This window comes from Eulemur rufifrons, chromosome 8, assembly GCF_041146395.1.
Source record: "Eulemur rufifrons isolate Redbay chromosome 8, OSU_ERuf_1, whole genome shotgun sequence".
NCBI classification, from domain to species: Eukaryota; Metazoa; Chordata; class Mammalia; order Primates; family Lemuridae; genus Eulemur; species Eulemur rufifrons.
This window is the reverse complement of record NC_090990.1, coordinates 38,383,257-38,401,657: the sequence shown is the minus strand read 5'-3', so window position 1 is coordinate 38,401,657 and position 18,401 is coordinate 38,383,257. Positions and strand designations below refer to the sequence as shown.

The 18,401-nt window shown below is 35.2% G+C and overlaps 1 protein-coding gene across 2 annotated transcripts in view; it reads right to left on the bottom strand.

Annotated features, from left to right (window-relative positions):
* The window catches only part of ZFYVE9 (zinc finger FYVE-type containing 9), a 148,336-nt gene that overhangs the window by 71,822 nt on the left and 58,113 nt on the right, over positions 1-18,401 (bottom strand). For both annotated transcript variants that reach the window (XM_069477942.1, XM_069477943.1), the window contains exons 3-4: positions 17,498-17,603; positions 11,647-13,751 (exon numbers count right to left, since the gene is read on the bottom strand). In XM_069477942.1, the coding sequence (XP_069334043.1) occupies positions 11,647-13,751; positions 17,498-17,567 (2,175 nt within the window). In that variant the 5' untranslated portion in view covers positions 17,568-17,603. The remainder of the gene's footprint in view (positions 1-11,646; positions 13,752-17,497; positions 17,604-18,401) is intronic.

Sequence of the window (18,401 nt, the reverse complement as noted above, 5' to 3'; positions counted from 1 at the left end):
AACATGAAGATGTCCATCCATAAACCAAGACATAGAAGAGCTCCTTCCCTCAAAGCCCTCAAGAGGAACCAACCATGCTATCACCTTGATCAGACTTCTAACCTCCAGAACTGTGAGACAATAAATTTCTGTTGTATAAGCCTGTGCCTGAAACCTAATACTCAGTAAATATTTGCTTATTGCTTCCTTGAAAAGTAAAGTTACTGCATAAACAAACGTAGGAATACAAAAATAAACATTAATGCGCACTTATCATTCATGCCCAAATTCACAAAACAATTTAGTGCTACTCAACTTTAACAATGACAAACACATATTAAACAGTTTATAATAGTGACCTCAAGATTGATATGCCCAACGGTTATGAATGACTTCATATGAGAGGATCTGTATGACCTGCCTAACTCTAAAGAGACAAATTCAGGTGATTTATAACACACATTCTATACAAAGTTCCAGCTAAGTATTGGTTAAAATGTTCCATTTGTGTCCTTGTAATTTTCTTTAATGTGACACTTGTAGGTTCCTATCTCAACTTTATTATTCACTAGCCAAATAACCTTATGGGAAGAATTTAAACTTTTTCAGTTTTAGTTTCTCTCATAAGTAAAATAGAAATGCTAATACAGTATTCTCTCATAAAACTTTTATGACGAGTAAATGAGATGATATGTGTATAGCACATAATAGGGTCTGAACGAATGTTGGTGCCTTTCTTGTTTATTTCCCCTTCCTTTACTTTTAAAATTTCCCACTAATGGTTTTCCATATAACAAATTCTACTGCCAAACTGATGAACACACTTTATATTCAAGTACCGCTTTGTGCCTATTTATACCTTCTGAACACTGTGAATAACAATTATTCCTTTGTAATTCTTGAAAATTCAAATCATCAAATTTTTACTTCTTTCCAAATTAGAAAATATAAAAACTGATGTCCTAGGTCTTCAAAAGGCCTTGTAATTATGACAAAGATAACTGTCATGCAAGAACAAAAAACGAGAGAGGACAGCGCTTATGACTGACCTGTATCCAGCTGTTCACAATGACCAGTGGCAATAACTTGTAAAAATTTTCAAATGCAAAAGAGTAGTTTACCCCCCACCACGTATTAGCACATACCAAAAATCAGTATCATAAGATTAAAGCAGTTCAAACAAACCCTGACTCTGCCTCTGTCCAAATACCTGTTCCAACTTTACTGTTATCAATTGAAAACAATAATTATCAGAGTCACTTAACAGTCCATTTAAGGAAGGGTTACAAAGGGTCTCTAATTTACACTTTCAGTATTATTTCCAGGTGAGGCTGTACAAACAGAAAGCTATTACACTAGAATTGCAAGAAAACATTCATCATAGAACTTTAAAATTGTTTGCAATCAATGCAATCCGACATCATTTCCTTTAATGTACTATGATTGCTTTTTTTTATATTCTATAATTATCTCGAACACACCTGCATTGCATTTAAAAGTTTTATGAGTGGGTTAAAAAGTGTTAATTTGAAATGGGCAAGCAATTAAAATATATCCCTGTATTTTGTAATTATGCTCTAACCATTTAATTCATTTTTTAAACTTTTTATTATACAAATTTTCAATCATACAAAAGTAGACATAACAGTATAACAAAACGTTAAGTGTCCATTTCCCATCTTCAACACTTAATTAAAGCCAATCCTCACCCATTTCTCACCCATCTGGCTTTGTAATTGTTCATTTCTAATTTAATATATTTGTCTTTTCATCTACAGAAACATGGGTGGTATGTTTTAACAGGGTGGCCATTCTTTTCTTTCTTTTTTTTTTTTTTTTGCTTCTGTTTAGTAAAAAACAGAATACTAAGTAATAATACTAAGCTCACTGAATAAAAGAACAAACAAACAAATCGGAATGGATGAATGGATGACAGCACAGACTGGTCCTACAAAACGAAAATTACTTCTCCAACCCAAAATGCTTGTATTGCAAAGATAATAAAATACTGACTCTATCCCATTAAGTCACGACTGGACTAGTATAAACTGACTGAAAGTTCATTACTAAGTCTCAAAGGGCTATCAAATTTCAATTCTCTATTAGGCTTAACTTGCCCTCTCCAATGTAACTATCCCTCTTTCCTCAAACCTTCATCTAGTACAATGTTTATATTTACTATATGAAGTATGAGTCAATCAGATGTAAATTTCTTCATGTTCTCACCACTAAATCCATAAACCTACCTCTGTCTGTTCCTACCTTCCCCTGTTGAAGAGCAAACCCTCAACGTGTGTGTGGATTTCATCCCTTTGGCCTTCCCAAGGATTTTTCTCCTCTTTTAATCAATCCTCCCTTTCTCGTAAAACTTCTTTTCTAGAGGCGAATCCATACCATTATATAAATACAATAGTCTCTCCCACCCTAAAAAAATTCATCCATAACCACCATCTCCACCTAATAATTGCTCCAATTTTTTCTGTTCTAATGGCAAAATTTCTTGAAAAAGCCATCTCTGCTTCCTCACTTCTCATCCCATTTTCAACACATTCCCATCTGCCTTCGGTATCCACTGCTCCACCAAATCTGCTTTTTTCAATGATCCTGATGTAGTATAGTCCCACAGTCCCTTTCCTGTCCTCATCTTATTGACCACTCATCAGCATTTTATAAAGGTGGTAATTCCTCCTTTCACAAATTACATTCCTCTTTTGACTCTGAAGACACCACATTGTCTTGGTTTTCTGCCTACCTCTCTGGCTACTCCTCAGTCACCTGTACTGGGTCCTCCTCTGCTTGACCTCAGTGGCTCAGCCCTGAGCCCCTTTCCTTCCCTTGGTAATCTTATCTGTTCCCATGACTTCCCACTGTACTCCTTACATGACCTGAAAAGTGCCACATGATCTGATTTCCTCTCCAACCTCTTTGTTAAAAAAAAAAGAAACAGGCTTTCGCTATGTTGCCCTAGCTGGAGAGCAGTGGCTATTCACAGTCACAATCATTGCCCGCTGCAGCCTTGAACTCCAGGTCTCAAGTGATCCTCCCACCTCAGCCTCCTGAGTATCTGGGACTATAGGCACATGCCACAGCACCTGCCTTTCCAACCTCTTTTTATATGACTCTTTCCCCACTCACTGTACTTTAAACATATTGAAGTCCACACAGTTCCTCGAACCAGTAATTTCCTACCTCAGAGAGCTTTGTCCACGCTGTTTTCTATTCTTGGAGTATTCTTCTCTGTGATCTTTGAATGGCTGAATGCGCAACCTTCATGTGCCATTTAAAATGTCACTTCTCAGAGGCCTTCCAATACCTCCCAACCCCCATTTTTATATTAACACTCCTTGTTTATATCCTTCATAGTCCTTACTACAATTTGTAATTATATGTTTGTTTGTTTTGGGTCACTTAGTCTAATTTTTACATACCATCAGGGTAGGGACCACAATATCATAAGTGTAAACTCAGCATTCAGTACAGTGACAGACAAAAAATGGGCACTCAGTGTGTATTGGATAAATCAGTGATCTGGGACTCATTTATTCATTTATTAACAAGTATTTATTGAATACTTCATAGGTGCCAAGTATTTGTACTGGATGCTGGGAATATAAAGACAAATCAGAAGCAATCTCAAGATCCTTACAGCCCAGTGGAGGACAAGGACAACACTGTATGATACGTGCTATGACATTAAGTGAGGCTCACTTTTAACCAACACAGCCTTTTGGAGGGTGTACAGTGAAAATTATTTTCCTGGGTTCAGCTTCATTAGAACTCAAGATAAATCTAAATGTTGGTCCTGTTTTTTCATGCCAGGAAGTTCAAATCATAGTATCAATTACAAGGCAAGAGAGACAGATTTTCAGGTAGAGTAGGAGGGAAACTGTGAATTACCATGCACAATATTCTAAAGTAGCCACTTACTACTCTCATACCTATTAGTTCCCATCAGTACATAAGTAAATAGGAAACTAGGAAAACAAACTTATTTTGGTTTGAATCTGTCCTTAAATAGGAATAACACTTATGGCTAGTTTAAAATATTTTTCAAAATTCTTACATCGATTATATCTGAATTTGACATCATCATCTAAAGACTCAAGGCACTAGATTAAAAAAAATGCACTGCTGCATTAAGAGATAGTATTCATCTATTTCTTCATTTATCTAACTAATATCTACTGGGCATCCACTATTGGTAGGGCTGAGGATATAGCAGCAATCAAGGCAAAAAAGATCCTTACCCTCATGGAGCTTGGAATTGAATTGGAAAGACAAATAGTAAGTAAAGACATAAATAAAATCATAATTAGAAAGTCAGCAGATCAAGAAACAGCTAAGTAATTCTACTGAAATATATTATTTCGGATTGTGTAAATACCTAAAAATACAAAAAAATTAAAAGTGGGTATGCCTTAAGTGAATAAAATGCCCACAGAGTGGGAGAAGATATTTGCAAAATACATCTATCTGATAAAGAATTTATATCTACACTATATAAAGAACTCTTAAAATTCAACAATAAGAAAACAATTCAAACAAAAAATGAGCCAAAGACCTAACCCACACCTCACCAAAGATATACAGATGGCAAACAAGCATATGAAAAGAAAAGATGTTCAAAATCATATGTCATTAGGGAACTGCAAATTAAACCAAAAATGAGAAACCACTATACACTTATTAGAATGGCTAAAATCCAAAACCCTGACAACACCAAATGCCGGTGAGGATGTAGAGAAACAGGAACTCTCATTCATTGCTGGTAGCAATGCAAAATGGTTCAGCCACTTTAGAAGACAATTTGGCAGTTTCTTATAAAGAGAAACATAGGTTTACCATATAATCCAGCAAGCATATCCCTTGGTATTTATATAAATTGAGTTGAAAACTTATGTCCCTACAAAAACCTGCACCTGAATGTTACATGAGCTTTATTTATAATTGCCAAAAACTATTATAGAAGCAACCAATTCACCTACTGTCCTTCAATAGGTGAATGAATAAACAAACTGTGAGGCCGGGCGTGGTGGCTCACGCCTGTAATCCTAGCACTCTGGGAGGCCGAGGCGGTGGATCGCTCGAGGTCAGGAGTTCGAGACCAGCCTGAGCAAGAGTGAGACCTCGTCTCTACTAAAAATAGAAAGAAATTATCTGGCCAACTAAAAATATATATAGAAAAATTAGCCGGGCATGGTGGTGCATGCCTGTAGTCCCAGCTACTCGGGAGGCTGAGGCAGTAAGATCGCTTGAGCCCAGGAGTCTGAGGTTGCTGTGAGCTAAGCTGACGCCACAGCACTCTAGCCCGGGAAACAGAGCAAGACTCTGTCTCAACAACAACAACAACAACAACAAAAAAAAAACTGTGGTATATCTATACAATAGAATATTATTCAGCAATTTAAAAAAATTGAGCTATCAAGCCATGAAAAATCATGAAGGAAACTTAAAGCATATTGTTAAGTAAAAGAAGCCAGTCCGATAAGACTAAATACTGTCTGATTCCAACCATATGACATTCTGGAGAAGGCAAAATTATGGAGGCAATAAAAAGATCAGTGGTTGTCAGGGGTTCAGGGAGAAGAAGGGAATGATGGATAGGTAACACACAGGGAATTTGTAGGGCAATATAACTGTTCTATGAGATATTGTAATAGGATACATAACAAGAATTTATCAAAACTCCCAGAACTGTACAACACAAAGAGTGAACCCTAATGTAAACTATAGAATATATTTCTTTTATAGGACTTCAATTAATAACAATATATCAATATTTGATGAACAAATGTTTGCCAATTTTAACAAATGTACCACATTAATGCAAGATGATGGGGTAAACTGTGTGAAGGAGTGGTATATAGAATTGTACTTTATGCTCAATTTTTCTGCTCTAAGAAACAAAGTCTATTAATTTTTTTAAGTGGCTATGTCTAGGAGCCAGACTGCGGACATGAACAGGTAGGCAAGAGGTTGCTACCTTTCAAGGTGTATATATTATATATTATTTTGTTTAAAAAAAAAGTACTGGGCTTCTTCATCCTATCTCAAAATGTGTATTTCACTCTTAATTTTTAATTTGAACAGTTATTTTTCTTCTTTTTTAATAGACAAGGTCTTGCTCTGTCATCCAGGCTGGAGTGCAGTGGCATGGTCATAGCTCAGTATAACCTCAACTCCTCGGCTCAAGGACCCTTCTGCCTCAGCCTCTCAGAGTGCTAGCGTGCACCAACATGCCTAATTTTTTTATTGTTTGTAGAGACAAGGTCTTGCTATTTCCCAGGTTGGTCTTGAACTCCTGGCCTCAGGTGATCCTCCCACCTTGGCCTCCCAAAATGCCAGGTAGGATTACAGGCATGAGCCACCATGCCCAGCTAATTTATTTATTTATTTTTATTTATTTATTTATTTTTGTAGAGATGAGGTCTTGCTATGTTCCCCAGGCTAATCTCAAACTCCTGGCCTCAAGTGATCCTCCTGCCTCAGCCTCCCAAAGTGCTGTGATTTATAGGAGTGAGCCACCATGCCTGGCCCTAGATCATGTTTCAATATGCCAATTTGATATTATATATGTCCTCAAGCTATTTTTTTATAAGTGATGAAGATCATCTGTGCCTAAAGGGACCTTGAAGAAACTAGTGTGAGAAATTAATAATAAAAAAAGGAAACAGTAATTACAAACCAAAACACTAAGTATAGCCCACTTAACTGACACCTTGAGAAATAGCACTCCAGTGTAACTGGGATGACTTCCAGAAAACACACTTTCAGCCCAGCACATTTCAAAATGTTTAATAGCATACTCTTCCTACAAAGTAACCTCAGTTCATCAGTAAGTTCAGTAATAATTTTACAGAGATAAATCAATGCCCGCATAAATCTTTCAGTTTCCTTTTCTTCTTTCTTGCTTTCATTTTTTTTTTTTTTTAACACAGAGGCTCACATAAGCTCTTTCAGGGCTATATGGAAAAAGAAAGAAAGTCTATGCAATCGTTTCTTTCACAGAAGTGGAAACAGAGGCCTAGAGCTTTGGGTAAATTGAAGTGGTATATATTACTGTCACTAAATCTCTCTTCTTTCAGTGACTTGGTATCCATAATGTTCTAGTTTATAGTTCCAGACCTGATAAGTGAAGTAAAAGCTAATATCCTGCCAATTTTCCTATGCTCCCCCATCACCTGATAGCACCAATCACTTTTTGTCTTCTTTAAAAATCAAAGACTCTGGACCGGGCGTGGTGGCTCACACCTATAATCCCAGCACTCTGGGAGGCCGAGGCAGGAAGATCACTTTAGCTCAGGAGTTGGAGATCATCCTGAGCAAGAGCGAGACCCCGTCTCTACTTAAAAAAAATAAATAAATAAAAATAAAGACTCAAATTCCCAATCCTTTACCACTGCCCAAACTTAATGTTCACCTAAAGACAATGGCTTATATTTCTAGTAAGCAATTCAAATACAGATAAATTTGTTGTGTACAGTGTAGTAAAAAGAGCATGAGGCTTTTAGAATGGACAGATTTGTGGTAAAATCCACACATTCCCATTTACAAACTCTGAGATTTGGGGCCAATTACTTAACTTTTCTGAAGCACATTTTTCTCACTTGTAACTGTATCTCAGAGAATTGGGATGTTAGGCAAGCCTAGCATAAAGGGGCAGTGTTCAAAAAATGTTATTCTCATCTGTAACACCAACCCAAATACAATATATCTAAGTTATAATTATCAGTTCAAGAAGTCTTATTTTTAAAGGATATTTTTATATGTACCACTACCAAACAGTAGACAGAACAGAGCCATTTACCAAGGGGCACTTAGTACACCATAACAGTCACGTCAGTGGCAGTAATGAATAAAGGGTGACAAAATCTTGCAAATAACCAAATAGAAGATTTTTTTTAATTTTTTCTTTCTTTTAGAAATTCTTTTCTACTTTCAAAAAACTCCTCTTTCCTTTACTCTAAACTTCAATGGCTTTCCTAGGCTTTTGAAGTCAAATGATCAAATAAAAAGGGTCAAAATATTAAAGGCAAATGATAGAGAATAATACCATGATCTACTGGAATCAGTAATTTCTAAAGGAAATTAACACAGATATATAAAAATGGTGATGATCTGAACTTATAGGGCACCTTTTGAGGAAGGAGTTCTCTGTACTCTTTGTTCTGTAATTTATTGCCTATCATACAGGAGAGGCAGGGATTATGCTGCTATATGGAGCGATTACCTAAATTAATAATGTGTAAAATCATAAGCTAAAACACATTTGTTGAGCATTTTAGAGTGTGTGATATGCTTTTCCAATTAACAATGAAGGCATGAATGGAACCCGTATGTCTTGATCCCCCCATTGTAGCAATATAGAAATAAATTGCCATGTGTTAACATTTCATAATTTCTAGTATACTTACTTTGTATTCTACTTACATTACACCAAGATGGATACTATAATAATTATAATATCTACGACTTAACAAGAGCTGAATATAAGCCCTATATTGTGCTAAATAATTTCTCACGAGTTTCTATTAACTCCTTCTATATTCAAGCGTATTTTTATCTTGACCCATTCTTCTGTAAGATGGATTTATTTCCCTTTTCCTAGTGCTAATTCTCTAGCTATACTCTGATATTATTCCATTTTTCTCACATACTTTGGAACTTTGTTCCAAAGTTTCTGTGAACTTTGTTCACATAAAAAATCTTCTTTATCTACTTTTTTAAATCTCCCTCTCCAAGTAGTCCATTTTTGAGTAATGGCTTTCCTGACTCCCTCTGCTAACCTTGTAAGAATTAACCTCTCGTTCCTCAATATTCCCAAAGTATTTTGTGCATATTGCTAGTATGAATGAGGAGATATGCTGGGAGCAGCAGAACGACTAAAGAAAAGAGTAACAGCTTTGAAGTCAGATCTGGCATTTATAAGCCGTGTGACCTTGGGCATATTCCTTCACCTCTCTGAGCTTCAGATTCTTGTTCTGTTAAACAGGAAAAATTAACATCCATTCTACAAGACTTTGATGAGGACTAAATGGGAATGAATATAAAGCACACATAACTGGCACTCTCAATACGCTGTATTATAATTTGCTGTAGGATGGAATGGTCTGTCTACTCAAATCAGCGATTCACAATTTATTTTCTGGATTTTTTAAAAACTCCAGGAAATCCAGATACTATTCTCTCCATTCGCCGAAATCAGTGTCCTTGATTATAAACTACATAACATCATAAATCTCCCTTTATATACCTCGGAAGTCCTAATGCCTAGTCTAGAATCTTTTATATATTAGACACTTAATACATGCTTATTGCAGTAAAAGGAATTTAGCTGTAGATTCTAAGTAATTACTAGATATGCTTACATATAACATTACTTAACTAAATTACATTGCTTGGGCTATTTTTCTAGCTACATTGCCACTATAATCTAATTAATACCTAGAAAAAGTTCACATATACTTATGTTTACCAGCCCTTTTCTTCTGAGAAGCTCAAGGATTTTTACAGACATTGTCTCATCAATCTTTATAACATCTCTGAGGTAAAGAGAGATGGAAAAAAGATGGAATTAAGAAATCTATAATCCATATGAATCCATAAATTCTAAAAATTATACTCAGGAAAAATTCCATATGTTTTAATTTATGTGCATTTTGTCATTTTCTTTCTGAATCCACCTAAGGTACCTATTTGCTCATTACATCTGGATATGCTAGCCTGTACCAAAAATGTTTTTATTATTTGCTTAAGAAAGTAAAAATTTCAGAAGGTGTTATATACCGTAAGCAAAACATAGAACACCACAAAAATGACAAACCTAATTCTCTAATAGTACTTCAGCTAACAAAAATAAGACTGCAAAATATTTAGAAATTAGACACATTATTTTCTTCAAACATTAATAATCAGAGACCAATAAGCCCCCCAGTCTCAGTTTTAGCTTCTTTATGCTCCCCATCATTTTGTTCTTTTGTGCTAGGATCCTCTAGTAAACTTTGCTGATTGTCCACCCAGGAATTATTCTCCCCCTCTTCTTTTCTCCTAAAAATAAATTTTACTGTGTGTATTCAAGGCATACAATATGATGTTATGAGATACATATAGATAGTAAAAAGGTTACTATAGTGAAGCAAATTAACTTCAAATTAATATATCTATAATACGACATAGTTACCCATTTCTGGTTTTGTGGGAAGAGCAGCTAAAATCTACTCATTTAGCATGAACCTCAAATACATTATAATAAAACATAATTTTATTACCTATAGTCCTCATGTTGTACATTATATCTCTAGATTTCTTCATCCTACATATCTGCTATTTCCCCCCTCCTTTTAACAGAATCCTACTTTTGTTTAGGCAACATCATGCTGAGATAAATCAGCACAGGAGATAATCCTGACTGATCAGTGAATCCTGGCAATCCTACTCCCCTTTGCCAGTACTTGGTCTTGGTCTAGAACTGGCCAATAAGTTGAAAGAAGTTGCTGGGGATCATTTCCTCCCTGACAAGAGGGTGGTAAGAAGAGTAGGCTCTTTTGCACTCCAGCCGGTTTCTTTGTGTTTAGGAAGTTGTCAGATCGGACCTAATAGAGTTGAGACTATGAGGGGATGACCAAGAGAACATCTGTGATCCTGTCTCTGCACCCAAACATCAATTACTGAGTCTCATAGCTCCTTGTTATGTAAAATAACTGTTATTAATATTTTTGTTTAAGTCACTGAGGGTCAGATACTCTGTTCCTTAAAGTTGAAAGCATCCTAATTAATATAGACAAACCAGTAAATTAGGTGAGAAGGGAGGTAGAGATTAATTATTGAGCACTTATTATGACTTTTGTAATCTCATTTAATTTTCCTAACAGCCCAATGAAAATTATTGACCTTTTTTTGTTTGTCTTTACAGATTAGAAAACTAAGGCTTAAGAAAGTTAAATAGTTAATAATAACAAAGCTGAAATTTGAATCCAGACCTGATACTAAACTCACATTCTTTTGAAAAATATAAAATCCCCTTTCCTCCTTATTTATGACACTTGTTTAAAAAAAAAAAAACCAAACTATTAAGTTGATGTGTTCTTAGCTAACAGAATTTGAGGAGAGGTAAGAAATATGAATTATTCTAACAACTTTGTCATAAAGATCTATAGCCTTCAACTCTGTTTTTTATGAAAGTAATCGGGGGGAGCGGGAGACAAAAATATGTGTATATGTGTATAAAAAGTTCCAGAATATCTAGCACAATGGCAAAAATACTACAGAAAAAAGTGGGATGGATTCTAAGTGTAATATTCAATTTCTCAAGAAAAAATATAAAGTCAGTGAGAAATATTTCCTAAACTGAAAGAATAACTTCCTTATTTCAAACAATTACATTAACCAAGTAGCTATCAATATAGAAACCACAAAGTTAACACTTCCCCAATTCTCATCTCTTCATGAAAACTGATTCATTGTAAATCTGGGCAAGAAAAAAAATTATATATACCATTTAAAAATCAGCAAGGTCATTTTTTATATAGAAATTTATTAGAATTGGGTTTTCAAAAGCTAGTTATATTGTCATCTCAAGTATGTTCACCTTATATTGTCTTTATTAATTTCTAATTGAGCATTACAAAATGGGCATGCCAGATTTCTGAGCTTATACATGCAACTTACCTTCCCACATGCTCTGCAATGATGCCTCCTTTTGGTGAATGTAAACCTGGCTTCACATTTCATGCAATTTGGAGCCTGAGAATCCGGTACCCATACTGGAGCCACCTCACCAAGAGTGGTAAATGGCTTTCTGGCAGAAATTCCAAACTGGCCAGCTCTGAGATCATTATCTGGGCTATCTGGAGCTAATGCAAGGCACGGTCTACTGGAGATCTCAGCTTCATAACTTTCTAAATGTTCCCCATTTGTATCAACAATAGAGATGTTTCCCAAAGATGCATTGCATACGTTGGTTGCTGAGTTTTCCCCTAATTTTGCTTTCCCAAGAGTATCATTTTTGTTTTTAATATTATTTCCACTGTTTGCAGGAAGGTCATTTTGTAAATGGTCTGATAATGGCTTTGGAATTTGAAGTTTAAGATTAGAAGGTTGCTTGGGTCTTGCACCACCAAAAGGAACACTGATAGATTGCAGGTTTGCTACTACCTTGGGGGAAGATTGCCCACGCACTGATGGAACTTGACTACAGAAATTATGTAAATAATTTTTCTTCATTAGGTCACCAGTGCTGTTTAAAAGTAGTCCGCTCCCTTCTGTGGCCTCATTTCCTCTCTGTTCATAAATATTTGAGTAGCATTCTGACTTGCTCTCCTCTATTTCCTTCTCTTCTGTTACTGAATCTTCTTTAGAGGGTAAAGTCTTTGGAACGATAGAAACAACTGGGCTCTGCATTCCATAGGAATCACAACCATTAGATAGAGAATTTGCTTCTGGTGTATCTATAACAGTGGAGAAATCACATTCTTCACTTTCATTCACGCAAGGTCCTTTTAAATCTAGACCTGCATCTGCCATTCCAACACTCTCTCCTCCACTATCACCATAAGTATCCTCAGGCTGACTGATCTGTAGAAACTTTTCCTTTTCTTCAATTACTTGCCTATCATTCATCTCATTTAATTTAGTTAATTTCCAATTAGTCATCGCCTGAGATTCAGAGAAATGCTCTGTCATATTAAGAAATTCTGTGGTACCAAGAATTTCATGTTCATAGCCTTCATTTTCATCAGACCTAACTTCACTAGGCACAAGGCAATCTGAAAACTGTTCACAGTTATTATCCCTTCCAGACCCATTAGGCGTGTCTGCTTTGTGAAGCAAAGGTAAACCAGACAGGAGGGATTCTTCAGTTGTTCTCTCCTCTGCTGGCTCCTTTTTTGTCAAGATCCCCTCACTCAAGTGGGAAAAGGAGTTTGGACTCCCTAGATCTGTCCTAGAAAAACTGTTTTTGCCAGTGAGGTCCTCACCTGGTATACAGTTCTCTTGCTTTTTAAAAGCAGGACCTCCATCTGTTCCCTGGGGTGAGATTACTGAATCAACTGTTAAACCTGTAACTGCAGATATGGAGGGGTCTCTACTTATATTTTCATCGTCCTTTAATTGTGAAGGGGAACAGACATTGGCTGGACTATCAGATGAAGTAGTACATAGATGGTTAACAGAATCCCCTTCTGTTTTTGGTCTATTCAATGGATCCATTTGTTTCTCTGAGTTCATATCTTTTTCAGTGGACCCACTTATACTAAAACTAAATTGATCAGTTTGTCTGTTTTCATTATCCAGTGAACAGCTAAAAGCATCCATAAGGGATTGACTATTATAATTATTACAATCCTGCAAATCACTTTGTAATGTCCTTTTATCACAATTATGCATGACAGCTACAACAACAACATTCTTCTCATCTGGCAGACAAGCCAGGTTTCCACATTTCTTCTCTCCCACTTCAACAGCACTGCATTGATCATCCTGATTACAGCTTTTCTTAATTAACTGATCTTCTGCAACAGCATTTTCATCAATCCACATTGTGGCAATCTCTGGATTTAGATTACAGTCCTGTCCATTAGCACAATGATCCTCTCCCTCTGTGGTCAAGGGAGCTGAATGAGCTAGGGAGAAGACTTTCAGCTGTGGCTGTGACTCATTAGAAACTGCTGGTTCATTCACACTGGCCAGTGCAGAGTTAAATGATAGTCGGTGAGAAGGGGGATCTAGAATCTTATTCCACTTTGTATCCAATAAAGTAGGAGAAACTGTTTCATCTGAAAAAATAAGTAATTACAGTAAGTTTGCTGGTAACACTAAAAAAGCTACTAGGACTAAGTTAACCAATGTTTCCAACTATACTCTGAAAACAAAATATTCCTAAAATATGAAGGTTTCTAATTTTGGGGTAGGAATAAGGAAATATATTTAAGATAGTTCTCTGCAATTATATGTCATCAAATGATATCTCAGAACATTCCAAACAACAAAAGAATTCTGCCTCAATCTAGTAACATAATTAAATTGACCCACAGGTGGTAATGGGACCTAGGAGAAAGAAAAACCATCCTGGGATTGTCTGGGCACAAGGCTGGCAGGGCAGGAACTAAGCTAAGGTGGAAAAATTAGAACAGTGGTTAAGATATAGTAAATTGAGTGGGAAGGAAAATGAAGAAATTGACTGTGGAGATTAAATGCTATAATCTATATCATGATTAAGATGTAGGTTAGATTAATATATCCATTTGGCAAAACTGGACAGTTAAGATCTATGCATTCTAACGTATATAAAGTTTACCTTTAAAAAACTATAAAAAAATAACAATGAAACAGAGTAAGGAGAGAATAAAAGTATAAATGAAATAAAAATGGCAGCATGTCAATCACCGTTGAAGCTGGATGATGGGTATACTGGAGTTTACTCTACCATTCTCTTTACATATTTTTTAAATTTGCCTATAACAAGTTTTTTAAAAGTTTGCTACAGTATGTGAAATTCTGCTTGTAACCATATCAAAACATATTATTAATAGGTTCATATTTATATTATCTGAAGACATTTGGCAAAAAGTATCTATCCCATTAAATCAACCTACTTATCTATCAATAAGTATAATTTCATATAATGTTTGTTTACTTTTTAACAGATCATAACTATGATGGTTAAGTTATTATCCCAAGTTCTACTGCTATTATGTATATCTAAGTAAATTAGAGAAATAAGAAATAATGCACTTAGTGCTTTTGCTGCTTGCTTTCTCCGTTATCTCTGAGAATCATGGTCCTGAAATTACACAGATATATTTGTAACATTAATCCTCAGCTGTAACATTAATCTTTAATGCACTCATAGCACCTTGCTCCTATCTCTATTAAGGCATTTACTACACTATAATGCAACAGCTTATTTACCTGTCTCTTTCATCCACTGAATGATTTCTCAAGGCAGAAACCATTTCTTTCCATAAATGTAAGTCCTTACTTTGCACAGTGCCTGGTATGTAGTAGGTACACAAGAAATATATGGTGAGTGAGTATCTACCAGAGTAAAAGCATCAGGTTTGAGGAACATGAAGATTAAATGATAGCTTTTGCCTTCAAGAAGTATATAATCTAGTTGGGAGAATAAGCGATAGATAGAACACACACAAATCTCTAGCAGTACAGGGTAGCATTAAGTACAGTACAGTAAGCCTTCACTTAACGTGGTCAATAGGTTCTTGGTAACTGGAACTTTAAGCGAAATAACACATTGTATAATGAAACCAATTTTACCATAGGCTAAGTGATATAAACAAGAGTTAAACTCCTACGGTATACAGTACATAATTTTGTGTGAAGTCACAGTTTCCAAGAACCTACTGACAACATTAAGTGAGGACTTAACTGCATTTGAAAACTACTATGCAGGAGCAGAAAATAAACTCAAAGGAGAAAGGTATTTTCCAGGATGAGGTAAGCAAGCTTAAGTTCATGAAGGCAGAAGGAACTGAGCTAGGCTTCAAAGACAGTTTTGTGTAAGTTTAGAAAAAAAGGCATTATTAAGTAGAGGAACAAGGAAAAGCAAACTGCAAACATAAGAATTTAAGAGAGCAATAAGTAAATTAGTTCGGGTTGAGAAAAGAATTAGTGTAAAGAAGTAGTGAAAAGAAACTAGAAAGGGTAGAGAATAAAGGCTAAAACACATCAGATTATGTGAAGAATGGGCTTAGTATCCACTGAGTGTTAAATCCTGAGTTTACCAAATTTGGACTAGCAGAGATTTGAGATTTAGTTACATAGGCTTCCTTTAAAAAAAAGAAATCATATTTCCAAACTGGTTCCTGGAGATAACAACAAGATACAGCTTTTGAAAAGAATATTTAGTAATATTCAAACATGAATGAGTGGGTATTAAAATTTTCATTATTCAACCACCTAGTATCTGGGTATAATGTTAATTACCTAATGTCATCACAGTCTGTGGTATATTTTTCATTTAAAAAAAGGAAATAAAGTAGCACAAAATGAGAAATCACTTTATTTAAGGTATATTTTCTAAGGTACAAAGCTAGAGGTGGTAGTTTTTAATACAAGTGGTACTAAGATTCAAAAAATAATTTAAACAAATGAACCATGTAGTTACAATGAAGAAGCTGGTTTCAAAAATCCTTTTCTTTCTAGGGTTATTTTTTGTAAGCAGATACTATATTTTCTAACTAAAATACCTTTACTGATTCAACAAAAATGCAGTAAAAAACAACTATACACAAAGTATACTACCAGAATCTACACAAGTCACAAATAGACTAATGTAATGAACTAATAGTTTTATTAGAGTCAATGGTATTCTAGAAGCATAGTATTCACATGATTAGGTGTAACACTTGTCTAGCTATCTCATGACTTAAGTAACTGATACATAGAGGGCAAAAACGAAAGAAAGGGTTAAGAAAATACTTGTATAATTGGTTGAAACTCAGAAAATAATACATTTTCCAGCTTGATATGTACAAAGTCCACCTGGATCCAGTAAAATTCCAAATGATTAGCTTTCACATTTATATGCATCAGGAATAAGCCTAGGAATATGGGTTTGTATTAGGACATCAAGGGTGAAAACGTGAGAAGAGCAGGCCATTTCAACTGCTCTATCTCTTCCTTTTCCCTCCTTACTCCCACGATCCCGTGTTCTATTTAAGGCTTGCTCTTTTAAGACCCAAAGTAACAAAATCAAAACTAATTTCCCTTCTGAACTGCTATCAAAGAATAGCCAGAATCACTGGATGTAGTGAAGGTTTAGAAACCATTACTAAAATCATGGACTTTATATGGAAACATATCACTTTGTAAACTTGTTACATATCATTTCCTGTTAGAAAACATAGGGGAAGTAGGCTGAGGTGGAAGAGATTTACTTATGGCTTATCTATTCAAGTCCAACTGAGAGGGGAATTTAGGAAAAAAGGCTTCCCTAAATGAAGTGAATCTTCAGCAGACATTTCTACTAATGCTTGAGAATATATAATTTAATTAACCCATCTTGGTAGTTACTCAAAAATGTAAATCATTTAAAATTAGGTTTAAAATGTATCTTTATTGGGCAATCAATATGGAACAAGCTATTTTTCTTAGTTAAGGAAATGCAAGCACACATTCTAAAGCTTATCTTGACCCTAAATTGATTGTATAAGGTAGGTGAAGCTCAGGCTCTAGTGTAACACTGCCTGGATGCTAACCCTGCAACTTGTTACCAAGGTAACCTTGGGGCTGTTGCTTAACCTCTCTGTGCCTCTATTCTCATCTGTAAAATGGTGATAAGAAGGTCCACATTCACGGGATTGTTTTAAAGATTACATAATATAATCCATACAAGTATCTAGCACATAGTGTGAAAAAGTGTTATTTCTTTCTATGGAAATTATTAAATATTATTATCATTAAATCATATCTGGTTTTATTGTTTTTAAGATAGTGTACCCCCTTATGTCCCCACATTCTCTATATCATAAATCCAAATAGATTCACCAATGTAAATTCTCACCTTCATTTTGTTCAAATTCATCTAACACTTTGTCCAGGTTGTAAGCTTCTGCTTGGAAGTAATTCTCCATCGGTGAGGAAACACCACTTAAGAGACTTGTTTAAATCTAAAATGTAGATCAAATTCTATTACACTTTGAATTATTAAAATGTAATTCATAAATCTTAACTACACAAGGATAAAATCTCTTACAAATCTATTCAGATAATGGTAAATATAAAACCTGTCATTCCACTGGATATAAGATCTTCAAGCTAAGAAAGTCTAGAAATCTATAAGCTGACAATCATCAAAATATAACTAAACACAAAAGGCAGACTTTAGTGATCATTTCAATAGGACATACTTCAAAAGACAAATTTCGCCTGTAATCCCAGCACTTTAGGAGGGCGAGGCAGGAGGATTGCTTGAGGCCAGGAGTTTGAGACCAGCTGGGCAACAAACCAAGACCCTGTCTCTACAAAAAAATTTAAAAATTAGCCAGAGGTGGTGGAGCATGCCTGTAATCCTTACTACCTGGCTGAGCCAGGAGGATCCCTAAAGCCCAGGAGTTCATTACAGTGAGCTATGATCATGACTGTGCTACTCCAAAACACAAAACAAACCAAAACAACCAAAAACCAACAAATACCATTCGTAGATTACATAGCCTATTTGTCTACTTAAACTTAAATACCTAACAGGAGCCAATAGATAAATAAAATTGATTAAATTAATAATCATGGGGAAGTGCTTGAATAAGTCAAATTGTCTGAGCTTGTTTTCTTATTTGTAAAATGAGAGACATAATATGACATTTTTATATACCTCAGAAAAGAATAAACACTGTATTTATAAATTAAAAAAATTCACCATTTTTTATATTTGACTTAAAGTTGGTAATGGTAGGATATTACATATCTGA